Here is a 25585-nt window from a genome sequence, read left to right as displayed (position 1 = left end):
GAAAATATGTAGTTTAGAAAAGAATAAACACAAATAATTTGCATTTACATCTGCAAAACTATGCTAATGACAACAAAATGCATATCAGCTCCCTCAATCTTACCCCTACTATGCAAATTGTTTCCCTTCGTCTCTTCTCCTGTACACTTCATCTGTCATGAATTTCATGGAAGCAATTCCAATTTTGTATATCACAACTTCCGTCCTCCTCGAGTACGGAAGAAGCTGATCAATGAAGGCTATCCCATCATATATGGGGAATGGTTGGATCTCAGTGGCCCAGCCTTTTGGGACATCCTAGTGCCATGATAACATTTAAGCTTCCCAATTCCTTGTACTACTTTCCATGAAAGGCAAGGCATGTCCATTTCTTCACCATTCAACCCCACCAAAGTCTCCCAATCTGAAGCTTCTTCTTCTTCCATTACCACCCCACCCCTGTTTGATCTGGGTATGGAACATTATTTGAGCAGTAGTGTTAATTTGAACCTTGATCAGTACTATTTCTCACTGTTTGCATCATTTTGGGCTTTACCAACAGTACAGCAAATTGAATCTTATTAAGAAACCTCCCTTCGAATTTGAGTTGCAGAGCCTTAATTCTCTTTCTTCTTAAGCAGAAGAAAAAAACCAAATTCTTTAGCGTTTGTTAGAACTTTTAATCATACATAGGGAGTGAAGATTTCAGCCTACATATTGATTTCCCCTGCTGAGAATCTTGAAACATAAATTCTTCCTATTTCGCAAAATTGAATCCAGAATTCCAATGCAAATCCAAGAAGAGATATGGTTGTGCTCAAACATGATACTTTAGATTTACATTCATATATCATCTGTTTATTGGAACCATAAGCTGCAAATCCAAGTAGCTGATACTCAAACAACACCACCACAACATTAGATCACTGCATCTTACCAGCTCCACTCTGCATCTTAGCGCAGTATTCAAATAAGCTACCATCAAAGCAACGCCTCACAGCTTCTTTGGATAAGAAACCATCATCATCTCTCGCAAGTATATACAGAGATATCCATTCCAGCTTAGCCGCAATCCTATTAAAACCCAAGAACCAGAAAATTGTATCTCACAAGAAAACACTAAGGTTAAGAACAGAGATTAATTATAGAAACAAGGAACGAACCTGCCAATGAAATCAAAGGCAACCCTGTTGCCCTCCGTCATGTTCCATATCTCTCCAAACGTCAACTTATCAGGAACTGTACGGGCATACTTGCTGAAGATGTTCTCTAGATTCGCTGGAACAAACCTTCCTTCAGTGTCGTAAGTTGCCGAGTCGCTTCCGTGCTTAGATTTGTGTATGTTGTGAATGTAAATGGGGAATAACGGAGATGGCATCCACCCAGGAAAGGTTGGGTAACTCAATAAAATATTAATGATCAAAGCCAACACAAACGATGCGATCACGTTGAACCCAATTGCTCGTAAACCTGAAATTAGTAGAAAACCACACGGATGAACATATTCATCTTTTTAAAATGGAGAATCATTTTGGTCTGTTACCTGCAAAGGTTTCCCAAGGGTAGATGATGCCGTTATTATCAAAATCGAAGAAAGATACATGTTGTTGAAGAACGCTCATGTCATGAGTGTTGTGACCCGAACTGCCATTTGGGTGCTCCGTATCAGGCGCGGCCAGAGCCCTCGCCAAGTCTGTGTTTTTTTTTTTCCATTGAAACAGATAAGAAGAAGAGAAAATCAATTGCATGAACAAGAACAGGAAGAGATAAGAAGAAAGACAAAGATTTACAGGGCTTAGGGAGACTCTTCTCCAAGTCGTTCCGGACCCTTCGTTCGGCCGTTATAGGAGCTTGCGGTGCCACTGTCGCCATTGCATCGGTCGATGATGTCTCTGTTGTCATTTTGCCGATGTCTTAATTTCCTGATTGATTTCAGAAGCAACCAAACACGAGAATCCCGACCTGTTTGATCTCAGAAAGTAGCAAAACACTAGAAATCCACGGCTATTTAAAGGAAGGAGAAGATTGTAACTCTTGAAATCCATTTGTGATACAACATACAAGTAAGCTAGTGATGGAAATACGTGTAGACCAACCCAAGTAAGCAGTTTTAGAAATACGTGTCAGACTGCAAGTAATTTAGTTGGGAGTTACTGCAAGGGAACACTGACACCTGGTTGCCCTAGAGTAAAGGTCAGTCTTTTAAGAGCAAACGGAGAGATTTATGCAACCACATAAGGATAGCATGAGCAGTTGGTTTCCTTGAATAGAAAGCATGAGTTAGAAAGAGGTCATTTCATGATTTGTTTTGCTGATGGATGTGTCTTCCTAAGTGAAAGAAACCTTTACCAGAATAACATTCTTTCTTATTATTATGAATAAAAGGAAATCTATGAAACGAGATATGATATGATATGATGCTATAATCTTCAAATACAAATACTATGAATCACACATTAGATTGTCCTCGTATCGATTCCAATCATCCACAGACAATCTTGGGTTTTTTAGATCTTCGTGCCTAAAGAGTTGCTCCAACACTGAGGAATTACTGTTTGGGTAGAAATAAAAATTATATTGAAGACAAGAAGAATCCAACACTGCTGCTATACAAGATAGAGATAAACATTGTCAAAGATTGTCTTACCTACCAATGATATTGCTTCAGTTCTATACATTTTCTATCTACAAACCGAATCCATTCAGTCGGATCACCAAAAAATAGGTTTTTTTTAAATCATTTGAAAACACCAGAAACAGGGCAAGAGACTCAACGATTTAGTTCTTCATCCTCTGGTGTACAGATATACACGCATAGTCAAAATTTTGAATTTGATTCGTTTTCGTTTTAACATTCGAATTCAAATGATCTAATTAATAATTGGATTTGAATTCAGATATGCTTATTTTAAGTTTTATTTTATCCAATTCAATTAGATATTTAATAAATATTATCTATATCTAATATCCATATCGGATTTAAAGTTTAATTTTGAGGAACACAACATTATCTCTTCATTAATATAACTAATTACAATAAACAATTAATAGTTACTCTAATCGGATGTTGAACTACATTTGGATAATTTTATCTGTCCACATTATCCGAAAATCCGATTAACTAAATGATGCATCCAAATCTGCTCAGCCCTTAGATCACTGATAAATGACCTGCAAAACAATCGTCAGATGTGGCCTGACCGTGGGGGTCGGGAGGCCACTTCCGAAGGCTAATTTAGTTAATGAACTGATCACAAAGGTTTTGGCTAATTGCTAAGCAAAAGTATGAATATGATTACTGGGAATACGATTCAATTACCTTCTTCGTACGTAGGTTATGACTTATATAATGTTTACCTTCTAATCCTATCACTTAAAACTCGTTCGAGTCTTCTTCTAGTAGCCGTCGGATCTTTACGGTTACACCCGATCGTGGGGTGATGGACAACTTCCCTTGATTGCACAATCCTTTGTTGCGGGTGAGGGAGTTACCCCAGTTTGAACGATCGTCTACTACCGCGAGTGCTAATAACCGCCCATTGGTGGGTTATCCATCCCAAAATTCCTGGGCATGTGCTCGCCTACTGAACGTGCAAGGTTTCTTCCTTAGCACGCTACCTTCAAACCCAGTTCGTTCGAACCTGAAACGGTCAGATCGTTCCCGACCGGGGTCAATGGTTAAATCAAGGGTGAATCCGGTTTCTTCATATTTTTCCCGTATCAAGAGCCCCCTAGGCCAAGCGTTCGGGAACACTGAGGGCTTGGTTTGGTTTAAACCAAGCATGGATGCTAAACGAGGATTCCAAACGATTTCTAACTCATTCGAATGTCAAGTCGCATATATTGTTGTTGTGTCATTGTTTTCTTCGAGTTACTCAAACGTCTTCGGCTTTTACATGGGAGCCACCACGTGTTTGTCATAGCCGAAATCATCATTGCTTTCGAATTGAAACGACGGTTTCTCTAAACGTCAACTCCGATTTGATTCATTTACGCTTTTCCGAAACGTCTCCCAATTATGATCGTTGATCTGGACTGATCCTGATCGTACACATACTCGCTGACTTGCTTATTTAAAAGGCATTCATTGCTTTCAAATTTTATTCTCTTGTCTGTAGTTTGAAACTCGTCGTTGTCTTCTTTGCGCTCTACCAGTCTTCCTGCTCTCAAGCTTTCCACTCCGGTGAACAAGTAAGTTCATTGACTCTCCTGCCTTCTTTTACTTACTTTAATTACTCCTTTTGTTTTTGTACTCTCGTTTTCTTTCTGATTTAAAAATCAAAACCAGACTTTCCTTGCAATGGGAAGCGGTAGGACCTCTGACGAGGGTTCTTCTGGACGTAACGCCGGTCAGGGCGATTCCGGTGATGAGGTCACTGTCTCCATCCCCGTTGAACAATCAGATAACGAAGGGAAAAAATTAGCTGATGTTTGGCGTGAATTTGAAGAAGTGAGCCAAAAGAAAACGATTGAGGTTCCAACCCTGCCCCCCTATTCCAGATCATCAAAAACTTCAAAAGCGGCCACCAAGGCCCCTCGGCAATCCAACAGACCTAAACAAGGCCCAAGCTTTTTTGTTTCTGAATATACCGAAGCCGAACTGGCTTCGGCGATTGAGCACTTTGCTTTTCCTCCTTCCTACTTTCTTTGAATTCCCAATCCCGACGAGAGGGCCAATTCGAATCCCCCTGATGAATTTTTGTTGTACTTGGATACTTTGGAAAGTGGGGTTCGCTTTCCCTTTTTCAATCCTTTGTTTTCTGTAGTCTTGAATCACTAGGATATTTGTCCCTGAATGCACCTGCCTAACAGCTAGCACCACATCGTTGGCTTTCTCGGTTTATGCTTTGAGCTTAGCATTAAATCTTCCCTTTCTTTGTTTGTACATTTTTATGCTTTGTCTCAATCCAACCCTCCAGGTTGGGTTTTCCTATCCAAGCGCAACAAGACTGAGCTTGGATGGTCGGGCAACATCCTAGACAGGGGTACCTGCCCTTCTAACCACAAGGGTTGGCGAAATCGGTATTTTTTTTCTACCGAGTGCCTCCATCAGATCTGAACTTTTCGATCGGCTGGAACCAGCTTGAATCGTATATCGAAGCAAACAATGCTCTCCCGTTGAGCGATGCCAATCAAGCTACTGCCGAAAAGATTAAGTCAATTCCGTGGTTCCAAGAGATACATGGTTTGGAGATGGAATATATGGCTATTCTTCAATATTGGGGGTTGGCTCGTTGTGAGCTTTCTAATCTTTATGCTTCTCCTGACCATAATGTGGCTTCATTGAATTCTCTAACTCTAGCTTTCTTCGCAGTGCCTCCAAGGATTAATCCGGATGCCGTTCGGGCAAATGCAATCAAGGCACTTGATGCCGCAAAAAAAAGTTCGCCCCGTCCGATAACACAAGCCGAAAAAGATGCCTCCCCCTCCCCGAAGCCCTCCACCAGAGGTATAAGAATATTGAGATCTGCACTTGAAGGTTCGGGAAAAGGAATGAAGCCAATCGAGGAAGAAGAAAATGTCCCTCCTTTTGTCCGAACTAAAAGGAGGCATGACCAGACCAACGACACTGTCCCGAAAAAGCAGCGGAAGAGTCAAGGATCGGAGGAGATTTTCATCCCTCAGTGAGCTCTAAAAGCGTCGGATTGGGTCACACAAGAACCTGAGAAGGCTTCTGAATGGAGCTCACTTTGCTTGATGTCGGCCGACCATCAAGCTTTCGAATCTTTGAACGATGTCGCGGTCGTTCGTCTTTCTACCAGGTAATTAATTCCCCATATTGAATGATTTTTGGATCATGGCATCCCTCAGAATTCTTACAATTATCTACCTTCTTAGGACCGCTGTGGAGAATTTTTACCAACACATTGAGGCTTTGAATTGAGTGGGTCGCAATGGTTCCCGACTTCAATATTATGATGAGCAGCTAAGGATGGCAACTCATACATTGCCCGATTGAAGAAGGAGGCCACAGCTCTTGAGGAGGAGAATGCTAAAGTTAATCGTCTTAAGAAGGATCTTGATTTGGCTAATAGCCAAATTGGAACCTTGACTCGTGAGTTAAAGAGTCATGAAGGAATATCTGTTGATTACGGCAAGAGGGTTGATGTCTTGATCAAAGAAAAAGAAGATCTTCAGAAAATGGTCATCCCCTCCAAGCCTAAACATATTTCCCAGGATCTTCGGAAAGCCTGCGTTCGTAAATATCTGAACAGTGTTCCTTTCAATGACTTGATGATCCCCTATAATACTCAAGCTTATAGAGAAGGGCAGAATGATGTGTGGAAGGCTATTCTTTTGGCTAACCCTTCCTTCGACACTACTCCCTTCCAGGCGGTTTGTCACTCTAAAGTGTTCGAGAAGCTTCAAATGCCTCCTCCCGAGTGGGCTCGGGAAGATGATGATCCTTATCCTGCCGACCCAGATATTGATCAGTACCTCAGCGATTCTCCAAGTCTTTCGGAAGATGGAGCGGTCGGGGAAAATCAGAACCCTCAGAAGGAAGTTCCAACTAAAGATCCTTCAGCCATGCCAGTTCACAAACCTGCACTAGAGTGAAAGTTTTTTCTTCTTTTATTTTGTAAGGGTTGGCCCCCTGTGGTCGCTTCATGAATTAATGGAAAAACCTTCTTACTTCCTTGTCTTTAGAATTTCGTACTTATTGTCACGATTGGTTCATGGGATTCCCTTTCGGGAATATCCAGAATGTGAAAGCCTTCTTCGATGACTCGGTTGGGTATTGCCTATGTTTCCTTCAGAGCCTTGTCGAATCTTGACTGAAACTGGCATTCAGAACAAGCCAATGCTTTGTCCCTCGAAAAGTCTCACTTGGTGCAAACCGATGCTTCGTCCTTCGGAAGTCTCATTCGGTGCGAACCAATGCTTTGTCCGAGGGTCTTATTCGGTTTCACCCGAAGCCCCGCTTAGGTTGCCTTGAATTTTCCTTTCCTTATTAGTCTGCCTTTATTCTATCGAATTTCTCGAGTATTGCATTCGACTCAATCCTTTTGGAGAAACCCAAACGTCTTTTCGTATTTATTTCTGGGTTAACCTTCCAAAGAAATTAGAACTTCACTTCGCATTTATTGTATTTGGGCGATGGTTCGCTTCTTGAGCTACGCTCCTTCCTAATAGACGTTTAACGCTCCACGTGGTAATAGTGTGATTTGATGGGTGCTCAAGACCAGTAACCACCCCGTGAGAGGACATAGATCATGCTATGGATACCCGTTAGGGGCCATTTATTGGTAGGGTTGCAAATAGCTAGACTTGGGCTCACGGGCAGCCCGAGACCGGGACTCATATCCGTGAGGGGATGTGAGAGCTTCCCGTCTACTTTTGTGGATGACCAATAGGGTTGATGAGTCCGTAGTCCGAGTTGGTTGTAGCCATAGGATACGCTGACTCTAGTGTGAAGGATATGGAACCAAGTTGGTCGGTGCCATAGGGGAAGTATTCGGATCTGACTTGATACGACAGAGTAGATGACTTGCATTGGGCTAGGCTTTGCCATGACATGCACCAATACGTATACCAATGGTTATGTGAAAGAGTGGTGACCTAATCTCCAACCATGGTTTCTGATAAGGACTTTACCCAATTACCCCGGCAGACCCAAGATATCATGTATGATTGAGGGGGAGTGACAGACGACCTAAAGAAGTATGGTGCTATGGCTTAAAGCATGTCTACCTTAGAGACTAGCATACTTAGAGTTAGAATCATAATGCATTATTGTCTCATATCATCTTGCATCATATTGTGACTTGTAGCGTATGATTTGTGTATTGTGGAACGACTCGCCTTGCTGAGTTCTTTGAATTCATTTCCTTTTGTGCAATTGTTTTTGTTAGACTTATTTGCAGGTATCGAAGACATTGATGGCTCCTACTACGAGGCGTATCATTATCCCTCATACTATGGTGAAGGTCCTGGCTATTACGAAGATTACGTTGAAGGTGCCGAGGGTGATTACTCTCCGCACTAGGATTGGCCTGACCTAGTTATGGGAGAGGCCGTGCTTGGTTTCTTTTGTGTATACATACAAGGACACCTTATACAAGATGGAGGAGACCCTAGCTTAGGCCCTTTTCTGTCATTCTGGAACTTGGACATGTTGTGTTAACTTTTATGGATTTACTCTTTGATATTGGAATTGTAACTTAACTTAATTAACCACTTTCCGCTGCTTTTGAGAGGAAGTGACTTCTGATCGCTCTCTCTCTCTCTTTTGAGAATTTCCTTTATATGTACTTGATACCTTATAATTTTCCGCACTCTGATTTGATTATCTTTTCTTATCCATTTTGATCTAGTTATTACTTGTTTAAAACATTGATTATATTGTTCGTGATTATGGTATCATGTATGTGGGAGGCATGGCCGCTCAATCCTTGATCCTCGGGCTGCGGATCACATTCCCGAGTATGCCAGATAGGGTACTGGTTGGGTGGATGTGACACACAAGCTCAGGGTATCAATCATGGGTTTCAATCCGGATAGTCCACAGCTTATTCTGACTAGAACTTCGGGTACTTAGACTTGCAATACTGTCACATCCACCTAGCTGGTACCCTATCTGGGATACCCGAGTGTGTGATCCACAGCCTCAAAGATTAGTATCGTGGAAATCAACCTCCCACATTCACAATAATATAATCAAGAACAATACTACATCAAGGTTATGAATATTATTAAGAAGATCAAAGCAATATAACGAAATAACATCAGAGTGCGGAAATTATACCAATGTATATAGTCAAAAGGTAGAGTGAGGCGGAATATCACTCCACATATTACAACATAAATGTAGCTCGAAAGTCAAAAAAAAAATATTACAATTGATTCCCGAAAGAAAGGAAAGAAGTAGTAATCAAACTAAACTAGAGTTTCCTCTACTTTATAAAGAATGTCTTCATAAACATAAACTTCAGAAATTAAGCACGGCCGCTTTCACTCCAAGGTAGGGCTAATCCTGGTACGCAGCATGATCACACGAGGGATCATCACCGTAATCTTTGTAACTGCTAGCACCTTGAGTGAAGTATGCTTCATCGGTTTGCGCTTCCTTGTACTGGCCGTCATAGTCATCAATACTTGTAGAATAATCTAACAAAATATATTTGCATGAAAGGAGTGAATTTAAGAGAACTCAGCAAGGCAAGTTATCCCATAACAACATAAATAACATGATAGCAGAAACATAGCATGATGCAAAATGATATGAGATAGACAATGCATGTATGAGTCTAACTCTATGTATGCTGGTCTCTATAGGCAGACATGCTTTAAGTCATAGCACCATACTTCTTTGGGTAGGTCATTCACTCTCCCTCAACCATCTTAGTATCTTGGGCTCTACCGGTGCTAGTTGGGTTCTGCATCCCTCGAGACATTCCATGGCTGGGGTTTAGGTCACCCCTCTCTCACATCACCATTAGTCTAAGTATTGGCGTATGTCAAGGTAAGGCCTAGCCAAATGCAAGTCACCTACTTGGTTATATCAACCTATATCCATATACGTCCATTCCTCGCCCCGGGCGATCCTTTCTTGTATCCTTCACACTAGAGTCAGCGTACTATGGCTACAACCAACTCGGACTATGGACTCATTAACCCTATTGGTCATCCACAAATAATAGATGGGAAGCTCTCATGTCCTCTCACGGGTTGGCTACCGATCTTGAGAGCCCATGAGCCCAAGTCTACTAAATGCGAGCCTACCAATCAATGGTCTCTCACGAGTATCCACAATGTGATTCATGTTCTCTCAAGGATATAACTCACCGGTCTTAAGTGCCCATAAATCCCCATTGTTACCACGGGTTACTCAGTCTCAATAACTTTCTGAATCGGGTCTGATATAATAGGGACATCCTAGCCAAACACTGCTAGACAAGTCCTAGGTATGACAACCAATAATCCGGGAAAGCGTCAAAGGGCACCATCGGAAATATCCCATACTATTCCCACTTATGTCCAAGGAAAGAAATGTCAAAAGGACATTCCCCAATCCCAAATCATACCTAATCAATCACAATTCCAATTCAGTCATAACGTACACAACTGATATCTCATCATATAAAAGAATACATAAAGACAAGATCAATTGGATATGCAACATATATGAGTAAGAGTCCATACATGATCAAGTACATAAAGGAAATATAAAAGTAAGATCCCACTGTACTTACAATAGTCATATCATAATTAGAAACTACAATATCAGTAGCAAATCTATGTGTTTCCCAATTTAGAAACTAGGATTCACGCAATCTATATTAATATGGAAACAACTGTCCTTACCTTAAATAGATTCGACGATATTCCGGACGAACAAGAGAATGAATTGAAAGTTAGCAAACAAACCCTAAACAAGCATTAAAGAATCATTAGAAATAAATCCTAAAAGAATAGACATCAAACAGATCAAGACGGATCAAGAAATCCCTTGCTGTCATGCTTGGAAGGTTGGCTGGGTCGATTGGTCCAGTCGACCCAATGAACAGTACACATCCAAAATCTGATTTTTGATCCGAAACATATTCTACAAGATTCGAAACGCTACAAAACTTGGAGGGAATCTCTAAAACAATAATCTAAGATTAACTAGCATAGATTAGACATCAAACAATGATCAAAACCAATACTTACTAATTTAGAATCATAACTTTCTAATTTGATAAAATCATAGTTTTCAATAAAAACAAGCTATGAATTCAAGAGAAGAACTAGAGATGATGAGATCTCATTCTAGTAGATTAACACAGTAAATCAAGGATATAAATAATCATGAAGATGCATCCATAATGCTAGAGAAATCCAATAAAGAGTATGATCATAATTTCATGAAGAAATCACAAGAATCATGGTTAATATCAATATGAAGATCATAGTACCATAAGAATGAATGGAGATTGAAGAAGAGATGATTGCAAGGATGCAGCAGCTTCTTCAAAATCTCAATACAAAGAATAGATCATAGTAAGAGTAGATCAATACCAAGTAAGAGAGATTACTAACCTTTGATTGAAGGAACAAGAGAGGATACTTAAGATTTTGCAAGAGTTCTTCACCAACACCAAGAAGAGGCTTTGAGAGGAGTTCTCCACATTCTCTAGGGGTTGTAGAAACAAAGGAGGCTAAGAAAGACGAAGTTCTATTATATAGAGCATCATAAACCTAAACAAAGGATCTTGCACAGATTCTGTTTCTATGGGTCGATTGGCCTAGTCGACCTAGGCAGTTGACCCAGGCTGTTAGCAAAGCCTGAAATAGGGAATTGAAGATCTAACTCTTATCAAAATCAAATGGGCTTCTCACAACACAACCTAAAACTCACCTAGCATGGAGGAATTCCTTCAAATCATGTCCAACCAAGCTCTAAGATCATCAACCATGCTTCTCTTCATCAAGGTGTAGTCTCTTTTCCAATTCCATCAAGGTCTCCAAGTATGGGGCATCATCGTTAATCTCCATGGGTTCGGAGTTGAACACCATGTCTTCCACTAATATGGCCCATAGTTGACTTCCATTTATACTTCGGGTCTTTGGACCTACAAACAACAGAGTATCCAAGTTAAGGTTAGGGCCGGGTTTCACAAATGCGGATCCCGGGTTAGAATTGGGGGTTGTTACAATACCTTCCCAGAGGAGGCTGGTGTTCCATCTTAATGCGTGTCCACCGTTAGAGGCTAGCATCTATGGGAGTATAGTTGCATTCATGCATTTTGTCAAATATCATATTGCATTATATAGTGTCTTGATTTGGATTGTAATTTTTTTATTTGTTAGTGAACTACTCATTGAGTTCTTTTGAGCTCACACTTTAGGGACAATGTTTATTTAGATGACCTTGCAAGTGAAGAAGAGATCCCGAGCTCCGGTTTGGAGATCCTTCCCATATCATACAAATGATGAAGCAATGGGAATTGACAGTAGCTCGTGGTACAATTAGTGTACTGGTATGGAGAACTATTATGGCTCCAATTAACAACGATAGAAGACCCTTATATGCCAATGGGACTATGAGATGGAAATCGATCCTAAGTTGCAAGAGTACAAGCCATCGGAGAAGGAGGCGAAACTTGAAGAAAGTGAAACACTCGAACACTTAGGATAGTTTTGATCATCCTTTCTTTCTTCCAAGTTTTATACGTTAGGTTTATTATTACTTCTGCACTCTGATATTGGTTTTGAGATCCTTAACCTTTGAATTATTTTTCTTAATTATATTAATACATTGATTTATTCTTGCTCATGATTGGACTATTGTGTGGAATGGTTGGATGATTGTCTGAGATTAGATCTTTGGGGTTGTGGATCAGACCTCCAAGTATTCGGGTAAGTGGGTACCAGCTGGGGGGATGTGGGTACCAGCTGAGGGGATGTGACACTAGAGGTAGGAAAAAGTTGGTGAAAAATGGAAATGACTAAGTGAGAGTTCATGGGCCATATATAGGCCCCACAACTCGCGCAGGGACCAAGGTTGCCTGACCTGGATCCCCCTAGGTGACCCCGGACCCCCGAGTTGCTTGAAAGGTGTGATTTTTGGGAATTTTGAAGTATGTTGCCTTTAAATGCGCTATATGATGATTATCAATGATGTTTGGGATGATGTATGCATGCATAAGATCTTGTTTGAAGTTTTCTAATTGGGTGAGTGGAAGGGTTTGCCTTGGTGATGGTGTTTCAAGATTGTAAACCTAAAGAATAGAAACATTGGTTTTGTGGACAGAAGTAATAGCAGGTTACATGTGAAACCCAGCCCTAACCTGGACCCAGAAACTTTGTTATTTGTAGGTCCAGTGACCCGAAGTAAAGTAAGAAGTCGGCTTGGGGGCCCCGGGGGGGGGGGGGGGGGGGGGGTGGGAAAGGGAGGGGTTGGTGGGGGGGGTGGGTTGGGAAAATTGGTTAGGGGGAGGGGGGTGGTTGTTGGTTGGGGTGGTGTGGAGTGCTCTCTATCATGGTTTGAAGGCATTTCTACCTATTAGGTAAGTCACTTGATATGTGTGCAAAACCCCTTTAGGATTGGATTTGATCTGGGCCTTCAATTCCCTGTTTAGGAGTTGCTAAACTGATTGGTCGACTGGACCAGTTGTAAAACCCAGCCCTAACCTTGACCCGAAAACCTTGTTATTTGTAGGTCCGATGACCCGAAGTAAAGTAAGAAGTCAGCTTTGGGCCATCCCAGTGGAGGACTTGGTGTCTGGCTTTGAATCCATGAAAGTTGATGATGAAGTTCTATTTATGGAAACTGAATCTTGATGAAGATCGGATTAGTTGATGGACTTGGAGTGCTCTCTATCTTGGTTTGAAGGCATTTCTACCTATTAGGTAAGTCACTTGACATGTGTGCAAAACCCCTTTAGGATTGGATTTGATCTGGGTCTTCAATTCCCTGTTTTGGAATTGCTGTCTGCATTGGTCGACTGATTGGTCGACTGGGCCAGTCGACCAATCCACTTGACCAATGAGTGCTGTCTTTGGCAATTAGGTTTTTCTTGCTCTATTTAAGTCCAATCTCGAGTCCACTTCGTATTTGCTGCCTCCAAACTCTTTGGAACGAACCAAAGACCTCTACAAGTTATCTCCCTTGCAGCCTTGGTGATTTTCTTGACGGATCTTCGTCAAAACTCTTCCTTTTCATCAAAAGGTATGTCTACACTCTCTTCTTCTCCTCTATCTCTTATTTTCTTTCCTTTTTGAGTTGAGACAGTAGAGGAGATGCTGCATTCTCTGTTGCAAACATCTCTGGACTTGTCTCTCATGATCATCCTAAGGATTAAAGGCTAGAACAATGATCTTAACCATGATCATTGCAAGCTTTTGAAGGAATCATGATCAAACCATGATCTAATCTTTGTTAAACTTCTGATTTGAATTCTGATCTCCTTGGATATTCTATATTGATCATGTTAGTAGTTAATTGTTGTGTTTCCTTTTCATGATCCATGATCTATCAATCTCTAGTTGTTCTCTTCTACCATACTATGTGTTCTTCATGAATCATGATAGTTACATATATGGTAGGTTTTGTTTCCTTATTTAGATTTATGCTTTTAAGCCTATTTCCTTGAAGATCTAAGTATGCTTTTCATGATACCTTTACCTGAAGCAATGATCCATCCTCCTATTGTTCTTGTCTTTGATTTCTATTTTGAATTCATCAAGATCCATGGTTGATCTAATTATGGTAACTTTTTGTTTCCTAATTTGGATCTTGATGTCTTGTTTGGATTAATGTTTTGAGGTCCCCTATATGTTAGAATACTACTGATGTAGTTTACCCCTTGATTAGTACCATTATGAACCACCAAATTCGGATTTCATATCTTAAAACTCTGTTTGTTTTAGGCTATCGTATCGCATTGGTCGATTGATTGGTCGACTGGACCGATCGACCAATCCACTCGACCAATGAGTACAAAGAACTCCCTGAATTGGTCTGTGTTGGATGTTTTGGTATGTTTTCTGTTAGGGATCTTTCCTAATATGTTGTATACACTTGTTTAGGACCTTCTTCTCAAGTTTGCCAAGATCTTACTTGATTTCTTAGGATTTCTTTGCGAGTTATAAAAGGTAAGGATGGTTATTTCCTTAATTACATAGATAGCATGAATCTAGTTTCTATATTTGAATATCATTGAATTGTTTCCTTAATCAGATTCTTACAATGATATACTACTGTTGCATAACCTTGATTACAGTAGCACTACTTGTTTATGATTAATTGATTCATGTATGATTTACTTACCAATTATATACAAGTTGATTGTAATTATTGATTTCTTTCCATATATGAAGTTACCATATATGTGATGATATGAATTGATGCATGTGTATGCCTAAGTATGGTTTGGAAAGGAGAGGTGTCCTTTTGACACTTCTGTCCGTGGACTACTACGGGAATATTATGGGATGTTTCCGGAGATGCCCTATGGACACCTTCCTAAACTGTTGGATGACATATCTAGGATTGTCTAGTAGTGTTTGGCTAGGATGTCCTGTTATGTCATACCCTAATCGGAGGGGTATTGAGACCGAACGACCCGTGGTAGCAATGGGGATTCATGGGCGCTCAAGACCGGTAACCAACCCGTGAGAGGACAGGAATCACATTGTGGGGGCCATTTATTGGTAGGGTTGCATATGGATAGACTTGGGCTCACGGGCGCTTAAGACCGGTAACCAACCCTGGCTGGAGCCTCCCTCCCTTTACCATATGTGGATGATCAATAGGGTTGATGAGTCCGTAGTCAGGGACTATGAGGACTCTAGTGTGAAGGATACCGGAAAGGATCGTCAGGGACGAGGAATGGACGTATCTGGATCTGATTTGATGTAACTAAGTAGAAGACTTGCATTTGGCTAGGCTTTACCCTGACATGCGCCGGTACTTAGACCAATGGTGATGTGAGAGAGTGGTGACTTAACCCCCAGCCATGGAATGTCCCGAGGGATGCCGGACCCATTACCAACTGATGATGAGTGATTGAGACCTTCCTAAAGAAGTACGGTGCTATGACTTAAAGCATGTCTTCCAATAGAGACCAGCATACATAGAGTTAGATTCATTCATTCATTGCTTGTCTCATATCATATTGCATTTATGTTTGTTCTGAAATCCTGCCATTTATGTTATTATGGATTTAACTGCCTTACTGAGTTTCTTTGAAACTCATTCCTTTATTGTACAATGTTTGTTAGACTATTCTGCATGTACTGAATATTATGATGGTCCCTATGAAGAAGCGCAAGGCGAAGAGGCATATCTCCAGGAAGGTGATTGCGGTTACCACAATTACACTGAAGATCCCGCGAGTGGTTATGCTCCGTACGATGCTTAGTCCGACCATTGAGTTGAAGCGTCCTTGTGCCATTTATGAGATTTACACTTATAAGGATGTTGTCTATAAAGTGGAGAACAATTTAGTTACCCATTGTACTTGCTACTGGGATTAGATTTTGTCTAGTTTATTCTCGTTTAGAACTACTTTTCCGCTGGTTGTAGAGTGGGATTTTTGCCTCACTTTACTTATCTCTGTTTTGACACTCGATTATATCTAGTATTCTGATTTATTTATGATTCATTCTTTCCTTATTGGATCTATGGTTTATCTTCCGCACTTTTATTATGATTGTTCATGATTATGTTATTGTTTATGTGGGAGGTTGATTACTCAATACCTGTTCTTCGGGCTGTGGATCACACTCTCGGGTATGCCAGATAGGGTACCGGCTGGGAGGATGTGACACTAGTCGACCAATCCACTCGACCAATGGGTTCTGTCTTTGGTAATTAGGTCTTGCTTGCTCTATTTAAGTCCAATCTCGAGTCTACTTCGTATTTTCTGCCTCCAAACTCTTTGGAATGAACCAAAGACCTCTGCAAGTCATCTCCCTTGCATCCTTGGTGTTTATCTTGACGGATCATCGTCAAAACTCTTCCTCTTGCATCAAAGGTATGTCTACACTCTCTTCTTCTTCTCCATCTCTGTTTTTCTTTCCTTTTTGAGTTGAGACAGTAGAGGAGATGTTGCATTCTCTGTTGCAAACATCTCTGGACTTGTCTCTCATGATCTTCCTAAGGATTAATGGCTAATGCAATGATCTTAACCATGATCATTGCAAGCTTTTGAAGGAATCATGATCAAATCATGATCTTGTCTTTGTTCATCTTTTGATTTAAATTCTGATCTTCTTAGATCTACTATATTGATCATGTTAGTAGTCAATTGCTGTGTTTTCTTTACATGATCCATGATCTATCAATCTCTAGTTGCTTCTCTTCTACCATACCATGCTTTCTTCATGAATCATGACAGTTACATCTATGGTAGGTTTTGTTTCCTTATTTAGATTTATGCTCTTAGGTCTATTTTCTTGAAGGTCTAAGTATGCCTTCCATGATATCTTTATCTGAATCAATGATTCATTCTCCTATTGTTCTTGTCTTTGATTTCTATCTTGAATTCTTCAAGAACCATGATTGATCTAATTATGGTAACTTTTTGTTTCCTAATTTGTAACTTGAAGACTTGATTCGATTAGTGTTTTGAGGTCCTCTATATGTTAGGATACTACTAATGTAGTTTACCCCTTGTTTAGTACCCTTTTGAACCACCAAATTCGGATCTTATTTCTTAAAACTCTGATTTTGTAGGCCACTGTCTTCATTGGTCGACTGATTGGTCGACTGGGGCAGTAGACCAATCCAATCGACCAATGAGTACAGCAACTCCAGATTTGGTCGGTTTTGGATGTTTTGATATCTTTTCTGTTAGGGATCTTTCCTAATATGTTGTATACACTTGTTTAGGACCTTCTTCTCAAGTTTGTCAAGATCTTACTTGATTTCTTAGGATTCCTTTGCAAGTTATAAAAGGTAAGGATGGTTACTTCTTTAACAACATAAATTTCATAACTTAGTTTCTATATTTGAATCTTGTTAATTTATTTCTTTAATTAGATTCTTATAATGTTATACTACTATGTACTGTCTTGATATCAGTAGCATTACTTATGTATATTGAATTGACTCATGTATGATTTACTTATCAGTTATATACAAGTTGATTGTAATTATTGATTTCTTTCCATATATGAAGTTACCATATATGTGATGTTATGAATTGATGCTTGTGTATGCTTAAGTATGGTTTGGAAAGGAGAGGTGTCCTTTTGACACTTCTGTCCTTGGACTACTACGGGAATATTAGGGGATGTTTCCAGAGATGCCCTCTGGACACCTTCCTAAACTGTTGGATGACATATTTAGGACTGTCTAGTAGTGTTTGGCTAGGATGTCCCGTTATGTCAGACCCTAATCGGAGGGGTATTGAGACCGAACGACCCATGGTAGCAATGGGGATTCATGGGCGCTCAAGACTGGTAACCAACCCGTGAGAGGACAGGAATCACATTGTGGGGGCCATTTATTGGTAGGGTTGCATATGGTTAGACTTGGGCTCACGGGCGCGCGAGCGGGTAACCAGCGGGGGGGGGGGGGGGGGGGCCCCCGTTCCCTAAAGGGAGGGGCAAAAGGGGGGGGGGGGGGGGGGGGGGGGGGGGGGGGGGGGGGGGGGGGGGGGGGGGAGGGGGGGGGGGGGGGGGGGGGGGGGGGGGGGGGGGGGGGGTGGGGGGTGCTGAGATGAGGGAGAGGGGTGGGCGGGGGGTGGGCGGGGCGGGGCGGGGGGCGGGGGGGTGGTGGGGGGGGGGGGGGGGGGGGGGGGGGGGTGCCCTGGCCGGGGGGGGGGGGGGCGGGGGGGGGGGGGGGCGGTGGGAGAGTGGGAGGGGGAGGGTGGGGTAGGTGGGGTGTGGGTTGGGTTGTGTGGTGGTGGTGTTTGTGTTGGTGGAACCGAAGTTTCTCGCACCGAACTCCTCGATCTGATTCGATCTGGTTTGCTCTTCGATCAATCAACCTCTCACTCCCGAAAGAAAACTGAATCACAAGAAGAAACGGAGCCGATCGTCTTGATCGGCGTCTCGCCTCCGACGGTCTAGTCAAGATAGTGTCGATGGTGTTCACAAAGCTCTCTACGGAGCTTCTAAAATGCTAATAATGGAGTTCAATCAGAATAAGCTTAGAGTTCTGGCTGATTTCAGAGACTTACCTTCTTACGGATCTTCCCTCGCTTTTATACCGCTTTCCCGCTTATAATACTCTTTCAATCATGGCCATCAGATCATTGCTCCTCTTTGGACGTCTTCGATCATCTTACCTTTATCTCTCAATTGAACCCGATTGAGGTTGGTTTGACCGGTACAAACCGGCAATGGATATATTAGTTACAACATAAGCCCCCAAGCCCGCTGATCGAGTCGAACTTGTATGAGACTCGGTCAGAGGTTTTATCCTTTTCATCAAAATCACACAAGATTCCTTGTCCAGCTATTATGCCTTTTCCCTGTGTAATCCTCGGTTTCTTCAAAACCTTGATGACGAGTTATCATATCATATCATCATTATCTTGAAAATCTGCTTATAATCATATCTCTCATGAAATCATGTCCTTTATATTGGTTGAAATTATATTACCGTACCTCAGCCCCCAAATTATCTTAAACCGGCTGAAATCACTGCCTTGTCGATCTTTTCTGAATTTTCAAATATAACTTTTTAACTTCCTTAACGTTACCGCCGCTTGATCACCGACTTCGTCTTTTTCCCATGCATTGCCATCATATTGTTCCCTTGCCCTTTCACACATCATCTTCATTCTTTTCAATCGTTGTTTTTCATGCGTTAGCCGATTAATCCCACGTCGGTTACGAAAGGTAATGACCATTGATTTTGGACCATCGTGTATTTCCCCTCCTTTCAAGAAATCCTCTCTCATTCTTTATATATATCTCGTCAACCGTCGCCTTTTCCTTTCCGTACTGCTCTTCTTCGTGAACACCAACATACCTATCTCGCTAACTCCTTTATTACTCCTTTTCAGATTTTACCTTTTCAATTTCCTTCTTCTTCCTTTCTTATCTCCGCCATGGATCCCGCTTCCAATCCTTCAGCACTACCAAGATCTCTTCCCAACTCTGATATACCTCCAAACAGAGAGCAAATGAAAAATGTGTCTGGTGCTTCTTCCTCTTCTCAACATAATCCTTCAGATCGGAAACCGGTCCCGTATGCTCATGATGAAGCCATCCTTCCTTATACTCCCGTCAACATGTCCAGAGAAAAAATGGACCCAAAGCATGCCGGTCCCGAATGGTATCCCACTAAAATAAAGAAATCCCACCGGATTCTTATTTGGAAAGTTACCATTTTCCCTCGATGCTAGAGTATGGGTTCCCGACTCCTCCAACCGTCCTTACTCAGTTGATCCCGGTGTTATCACCATCTACCTTGATCACCTTGATTCAGGTTTTAGAATCCCGCCGATTCCCGTAGTTCAATCTTTATTGGACTATTATCATGTCCGTCCTTCTAGCCTTACTCCAAATAGTTGGAGGCTGGTTTACTCGTTTTTTTGCGTTTATTCTCCGGATGAATCGTGTCCCGTCTCGTTGATCTCTTCAGAAATTATTACACCTTGAAAGTATCCCGCGAACGCGGATACCTTCACTTTGCCGAAGAACTCGCATTTTGGGTGAACTGGGAAGAGAATCCAAAATTTTCATTGATTCTTCCATTCCCCATGACAATAAGCAATGGCGGGAAAAATACTTCTTCTGCGCTATTCCAAATCCAAACTTCCGGTCTCGATGGTGTCTTCATTCCTTGGAATCCTTATCTCCTCTAAAAGTACGTCCCGTGCTTACCGAATATGACCGAATAACTGGAGTATGATTCCGACGGAACTCCCATAGATGCGGCCAAGTTGAAGACGGATGCAAGTCTCATTAGTCACGGCCTTTTTCCGGGTAAAGATAATAACTGTTGTATACCTTTCTATCCTTTTGTAATCCTTACTCATTATCATATATTTTTGCCATCGAAGTAATTGCTCGTCCCATCCTTAATGTTGCTGACCTACGGAGAAGTGTTTCAGAGGAAAAGAAGTCTGATTCTAGGGTTATTAAACCCTCCAAGAAAAGAAAACACATTGCCCGTCATCCTTCGAAGAGAAAAACTGCTAAGAGATATTCCCCTGATCAAGAGAAAACTACCCCGGCTCCAGAAAGTGCCATCAGAGAAGATGCTGATGTGCAAATTGTGAAAACAGTTGCAAGTGAAATCCCCTGGTCCCAAGATGAGGACCTCCGTAACCTCCAATACACTGAGATGTAGACTTAGGTCTACGGTGTCCAGCCTCCAACCGGGGCCCATCTCGGCTCAAAGAAGAAGAAGAAAAGAAGAAAAGAAATTCATACCGCCCCCATAGAAGTTCCTACTGTTGAAGATAATCCACGTGAAGAAATTCCTCATGATACTTCCGTCTTCCCAGAAAAATTGGTTGAGGACGAAGGTCAAGGTAAGGATTTATTTGACTATTCTTCTGACCACCTGAAGAAAATTGCTGAAGACATACTAACACATGCTGCAGGTGGTATTATTGAAGAAATAGACGATCAACTATGTGATGAAAATGTTGATGTTCCCTGTCTCTCCCTTGGATGTTGTTGCCGAGGATCGTGTGAATGAAATTTCCGTTTCCGTTTTACCTTTATCCATCCCCGTGTTGGATGTTGCTGTCCCAGATACCGATGTTCTTGCCCCGACACCAATGTTCTTGCTCCTCCGGATACTAATGTTCCCCTCCCCGAGAAAAATGATGAAGATGTTCCCCCTCCCGAGAAAAGTAATGAAGATGTTCCTCCCTTGGAGGACAATAACCAAAATGTTTCCCATGGAATTCATGAAGTAGTTCTCCCAGAGAATAATCCCGTCCCTCCCGAAGCCCTCGTGGTAATTGTCCCCTCATGAAGACCAAGAAAATATCATCATGCAGATCGGTTCAAATGATGTCGCAGTTGAATGTTAATCCCGAGAATATTCTTGAGGTAGCTGATCTCCAACCAGCCCCCGATCAAAGTTGATGATACCATGAGCAATGCTGATTCGGGAATCCTTTCCACCCCGAGTGGTTTTTAAAAGAAAATCACACAGCCACCGTAATTGGGAGGCCGCCAGAGAATGGGGTACAAAAGGCGGAATCCTCGCGACAAGAAGAATACCGCACGGATGTCCGATTCTCGATCTTTATTCTCATGGGTGGGGGTAAGAATTAGACCTCTCCTTTTTTTTATTTATTTAAAACTAATTCGCTTTTGATCCCGATTATTTATATTGTCTTTAATGTATACATATATATTGATTGATAAACAGATGTTTTGGAGCTGCCTTCAATGCATTTTCTCAAGTGTTGGAGAGAGAGAAAACTTTGTCTCGAGAAAATGATGAACTGATCAAGAAGAACTTCGAATTGGTTAATGAGGTACAGGATCTTCGAAGAAAATTGGGATCTTCGGAGAGAAAATTAACAAAGAAGTTGAGTTCGTGAGAAATAGATTTGATGAATGATCTTGATAGTTTGCATAATGATTATGAAATTTGCTCCACCATTGTGCTGAATTGCAGGAAGAAGTTTCTATGTTGAGAGAAGCCGTTTTGAATCATAGGAATGAGCTTTTTCAACTTAAAATGTTAAAGGATGATGCCCTTGACAGTGGCCAAAATTGCCACAGGTGAAAGAGAAGATTTTAAAGGAAAGTCGACTGCAGCCTTGGTCCGGTCACAAAGCATTGAGAAGGAAAAGAATGAACTCCAGGAGAAGTTTGATGAGATTGAGAAGCTGAATATCGCTTTAGAGTTGGCACAAGAATATCATGTGAAAGCCTTCAGCTCAATTCTCTGGAGAAGTCTACTTTGGAAGATAAGAATAATGGTTTGGAGTCAAGGCTCAATGAGATAACAAGTGGAAAAGGATAATCTCAATGCTTCCTTTAATTTGGTTTCTAAGGAGAAAGAAAACCTTCATGCACTCCCCGGATGAAACTTTAAAATTCAAAACTTTGCCGCATGAAGACTTAGAGGCAGAGAGGAAACAGTTTGAAATTGAAAAGAGAAGAATACAAAATGAGAGCCGATAGTTTTAAAACTCGGTTACCTCCTCTATAAAGGAAGTTGGAGATAATCCGACTTTCCTAGGGTTTTGCAAAAATATGGTAAAGGACTCGCTTCCGACCAAATTTTTTCGTAGATCCTTAAGACTCACCCCGGTTTAGATTTCAAGTTGTTACCTCCAGAGTTTCTCCCTTCTAGAACCTTTTTTGATCTTAGGAATTTGAAGCATCCCAATTTTGATTGTTCATCAGAAGATGATTCTGATAATGATATGAGTGACTCCTCCAGCTCTGGCCCAGATCATTCTGCCAGTGGTTCAGATGATAATGATGATGATAACTTACCCGCTCAAGGAGATGAAGATATTGCTGCTAATGATGCCGTTGATGTTGATCCGTCCGATAATGCTACAGATGTTGATCCATCTACAAAATCACACATATGAAGAAAACACTCTTTTTGCTTTATGGACTTACCTTTTTCTTTCTTGCCTACCTCTTTTGCATATGAGGGTTTTTTTTTTTTTTTTTTTTTTTTACTTGTCCAACTTTTATGTGAATGAAATTTTCTTCCCTCCTTCTATTGTGATTATTTTTATATTATATATATACTGCTGAAATACCTCTGATGAAAAAGTATTTAAAATGATTTTTAATACCTGATCGATAGCTTGAGATGTTGATTTAATACCCGATCCGACCTTTGAGCTTTAATTAATAGACTTATGTAACTCGATCCTTGAGTTATTTTATCGATTAATTCCGTCGTACTCGATCCAAATGATGCCTTAGAAAGATGGCTACCGGAGCCCGACTTTGGAAAGTCGGGATCACCCTCGCAAACGGAATGATCCATGATCAGCTTCGAAAGCATAAACTGGCCTCGAAGGTCGACCACTTGGGTCCGACTTCGGAAAGTCGGGATCATTCCTCGGAAGGAACAATCCGGGATCACCCTCGCGAAAGGAATGATCCGTGATTAGCTTAGCGTGACCTGGCTACCCGAGCCTAACTCACGAAGAGTCGGGATCATCCTCGGCACGGAATGATCCGTGATCGCCTTCGGAAAGCATGACCAGGCCTCGGAAGGCTGGCTACTTGAGCCTAACTCACGAAGAGTCGGGATCATCCTCGGTACGGAATGATCCGTGATCAGCTTCGAAAGCATGACCAGGCCTCGGAAGGCTGGCTACTTGAGCCTAACTCACGAAGAGCTCGGGATCACCCTCGGCACGGAATGATCCGGATCAGCTAGCATAATCACGCCCGGAAGGCTGGCTACTTGAGCCTAACTCACGAAGAGTCGGGATCATCCTCGGCACGGAATGATCCGTGATCAGCCTCCGAAAGCATGACCAGTGCCTCGGAAGGCCGGCCACTTGGGCCCGACTTTGAAAGTCGGGATCATCCTCAAAAGGAATGACCCCGGATCAGCGTTGATATGGCTTGATCGAAGAAACCGGTTCGCATAGATGCCTCTTGGTTTAATAACGAGAAAGAAACTTTGGATGACCCCGTTTAATAAAATGCATTCTCCAAGAATACAAGAAAATTCTTTCTACCGATAATATTTCTTAAGGTGAACTACATTCCACGGTCGTTTCAAACAACTTCCATGAGAGTCCTTCAGCCGCAAGATGTGTTTTTGCTCACGCTTTTGTTACCACATATGGTCCTTCCCGCCTTGCGTAAAGCTTTCCACAATTCCTTGGATCCGACGCTGATTTTTTCCTCAAAACCAAATCTCCTACTCGAAAGATTTATGTTTGATTCGAGCATTATAATACGTCGCTGTTCTCCTTTGATATTCCATATTACGGTATAAGGCCTTTTCTCTCGACTTCATCTAAAAATTCGAGGTTTGCCCGTAGTCCCTCTTCATTAGTTATTGGATCAAATCCTTCATATCTATTTGATCCCACCATAACTTCCACCGGAGCCAATGCTTCGATCCATACGCCACCGAAAGGTGTTTCACCCGTTGGGGTCCCGACCGTAGTCCTATATGCCCATAATACATGAGGTAGTTCATCAATCCACAAACTATGCGCTTCATCCAGCCTCTTTTTTATCCCCCCGCAAAAGTGTTCTGTTTGTTACCTCAATTTGGCCATTGCATTGAGGATACGCTACGATGAGTGTTTGCACTCAATATGATAATCGCACGTAATTCCTTGAATCTCTCATTGTCAAATTGTGGTCCGTGATCGCCAAGAGAATCTTTGGTAGGCCATATCTGAATATGACATGATTTCTCAAGAACTTTTCAATTTGACTCGTGGTAGTTGTTGCCAAGGCTTCGCTTCTACCCATTTCAGTAAAATAATCGATTGCAGCCACTACAAACTTTTTCCCTCCAGCTGCAACAGAAAAGGTCCCAACAAATCCATACCCCACATAGCAAATGGGAGAGGATTAAGAATTGATGTTAGTCTGCTCACTGGCTGGCTCGAATTGGTGCATGAATCTGGCATTGATGACACCTTTTTACATACTCAATTGCCTCGATTGCATTCGTGGCCAATAAAATCCTTGTCTTAAAATTTTATATGCCAAAGCTTTCCCACCTAAGTGGTTTCCACAAATTCCTTCATGAACTTCAGATAAGGCATAAAGAGCATCGTAGGGTCCCAAACATTTCAACAAAGGGCTCGTAAACTGTTTCTTTTATATAATAACTCATTTTTTAGAATAAACCCGGCAGCCCTTCTTTTCACAGCTCGCCTTTTCTCTATCTTCGGGAAGAATACCATCCTTTAGATATTGCATAATAGGATCCATCCAAGATATCTCTCGCATCAATTTCCATTATCTCTGGGCTCGAATATGCCGGAATATCTAGCTCCTCATAATATACAGCTTTGTGGAATAGAAACAGACTTTGCGGATGCCAATTTTGCCAGAGAATCTCGCTTCATTGTTTTGATTTCGAGATATCCTTGTGATCGAGAATTGTGCGAACCACTCCTTACATTGTGATACTTTTTTAAGATAGCTGACCATTCGATCATCTTTCGCACCATACGCTCCCGTGACTTGACCGACCACCAGCTCGAATCACTTTTTACTTCGATGCTTTGAACACAGAGAGATC

General features: G+C 41.6%; 1 protein-coding gene across 1 annotated transcript; it reads right to left on the bottom strand.

Moving 5' to 3' along the window:
• Window positions 1-795: 795 nt before the first annotated feature.
• On the bottom strand, window positions 796-1888 carry LOC149016081 (peroxygenase-like). Its single transcript, XM_089156401.1, has 4 exons — window positions 1770-1888; window positions 1523-1672; window positions 1143-1449; window positions 796-1053 (listed from the first exon to the last, which is right to left on the bottom strand). Exons 1-4 carry the CDS (start codon window positions 1879-1881, stop codon window positions 903-905), a joined length of 720 nt encoding a protein of 239 aa, XP_089012527.1. The 5' UTR covers window positions 1882-1888; the 3' UTR covers window positions 796-902.
• Between the last annotated feature and the right edge of the window lie 23697 nt (window positions 1889-25585).

This window comes from Hakea prostrata, chromosome 5, assembly GCF_041222555.1.
Source record: "Hakea prostrata isolate BN-2017 chromosome 5, UWA_Hpros_2, whole genome shotgun sequence".
NCBI lineage: Eukaryota > Viridiplantae > Streptophyta > Magnoliopsida > Proteales > Proteaceae > Hakea > Hakea prostrata.
This window is presented reverse-complemented; position numbering and strand designations above follow the sequence as displayed.

What these genes read in the sequence shown, in the direction of transcription:
- LOC149016081 (XM_089156401.1), bottom strand. Translation starts at nt 1,881, where the DNA reads ATGACAACAGAGACATCATCGACCGATGCAATGGCGACAGTGGCACCG. An exon ending in GAAGAGTCTCCCTAAGCCCT is followed by an intron (nt 1,673 to 1,769) that starts GTAAATCTTTGT and finishes AAAAAAACACAG; the next exon opens with ACTTGGCGAGGGCTCTGGCC. An exon ending in CCCTTGGGAAACCTTTGCAG is followed by an intron (nt 1,450 to 1,522) that starts GTAACAGACCAA and finishes TACTAATTTCAG; the next exon opens with GTTTACGAGCAATTGGGTTC.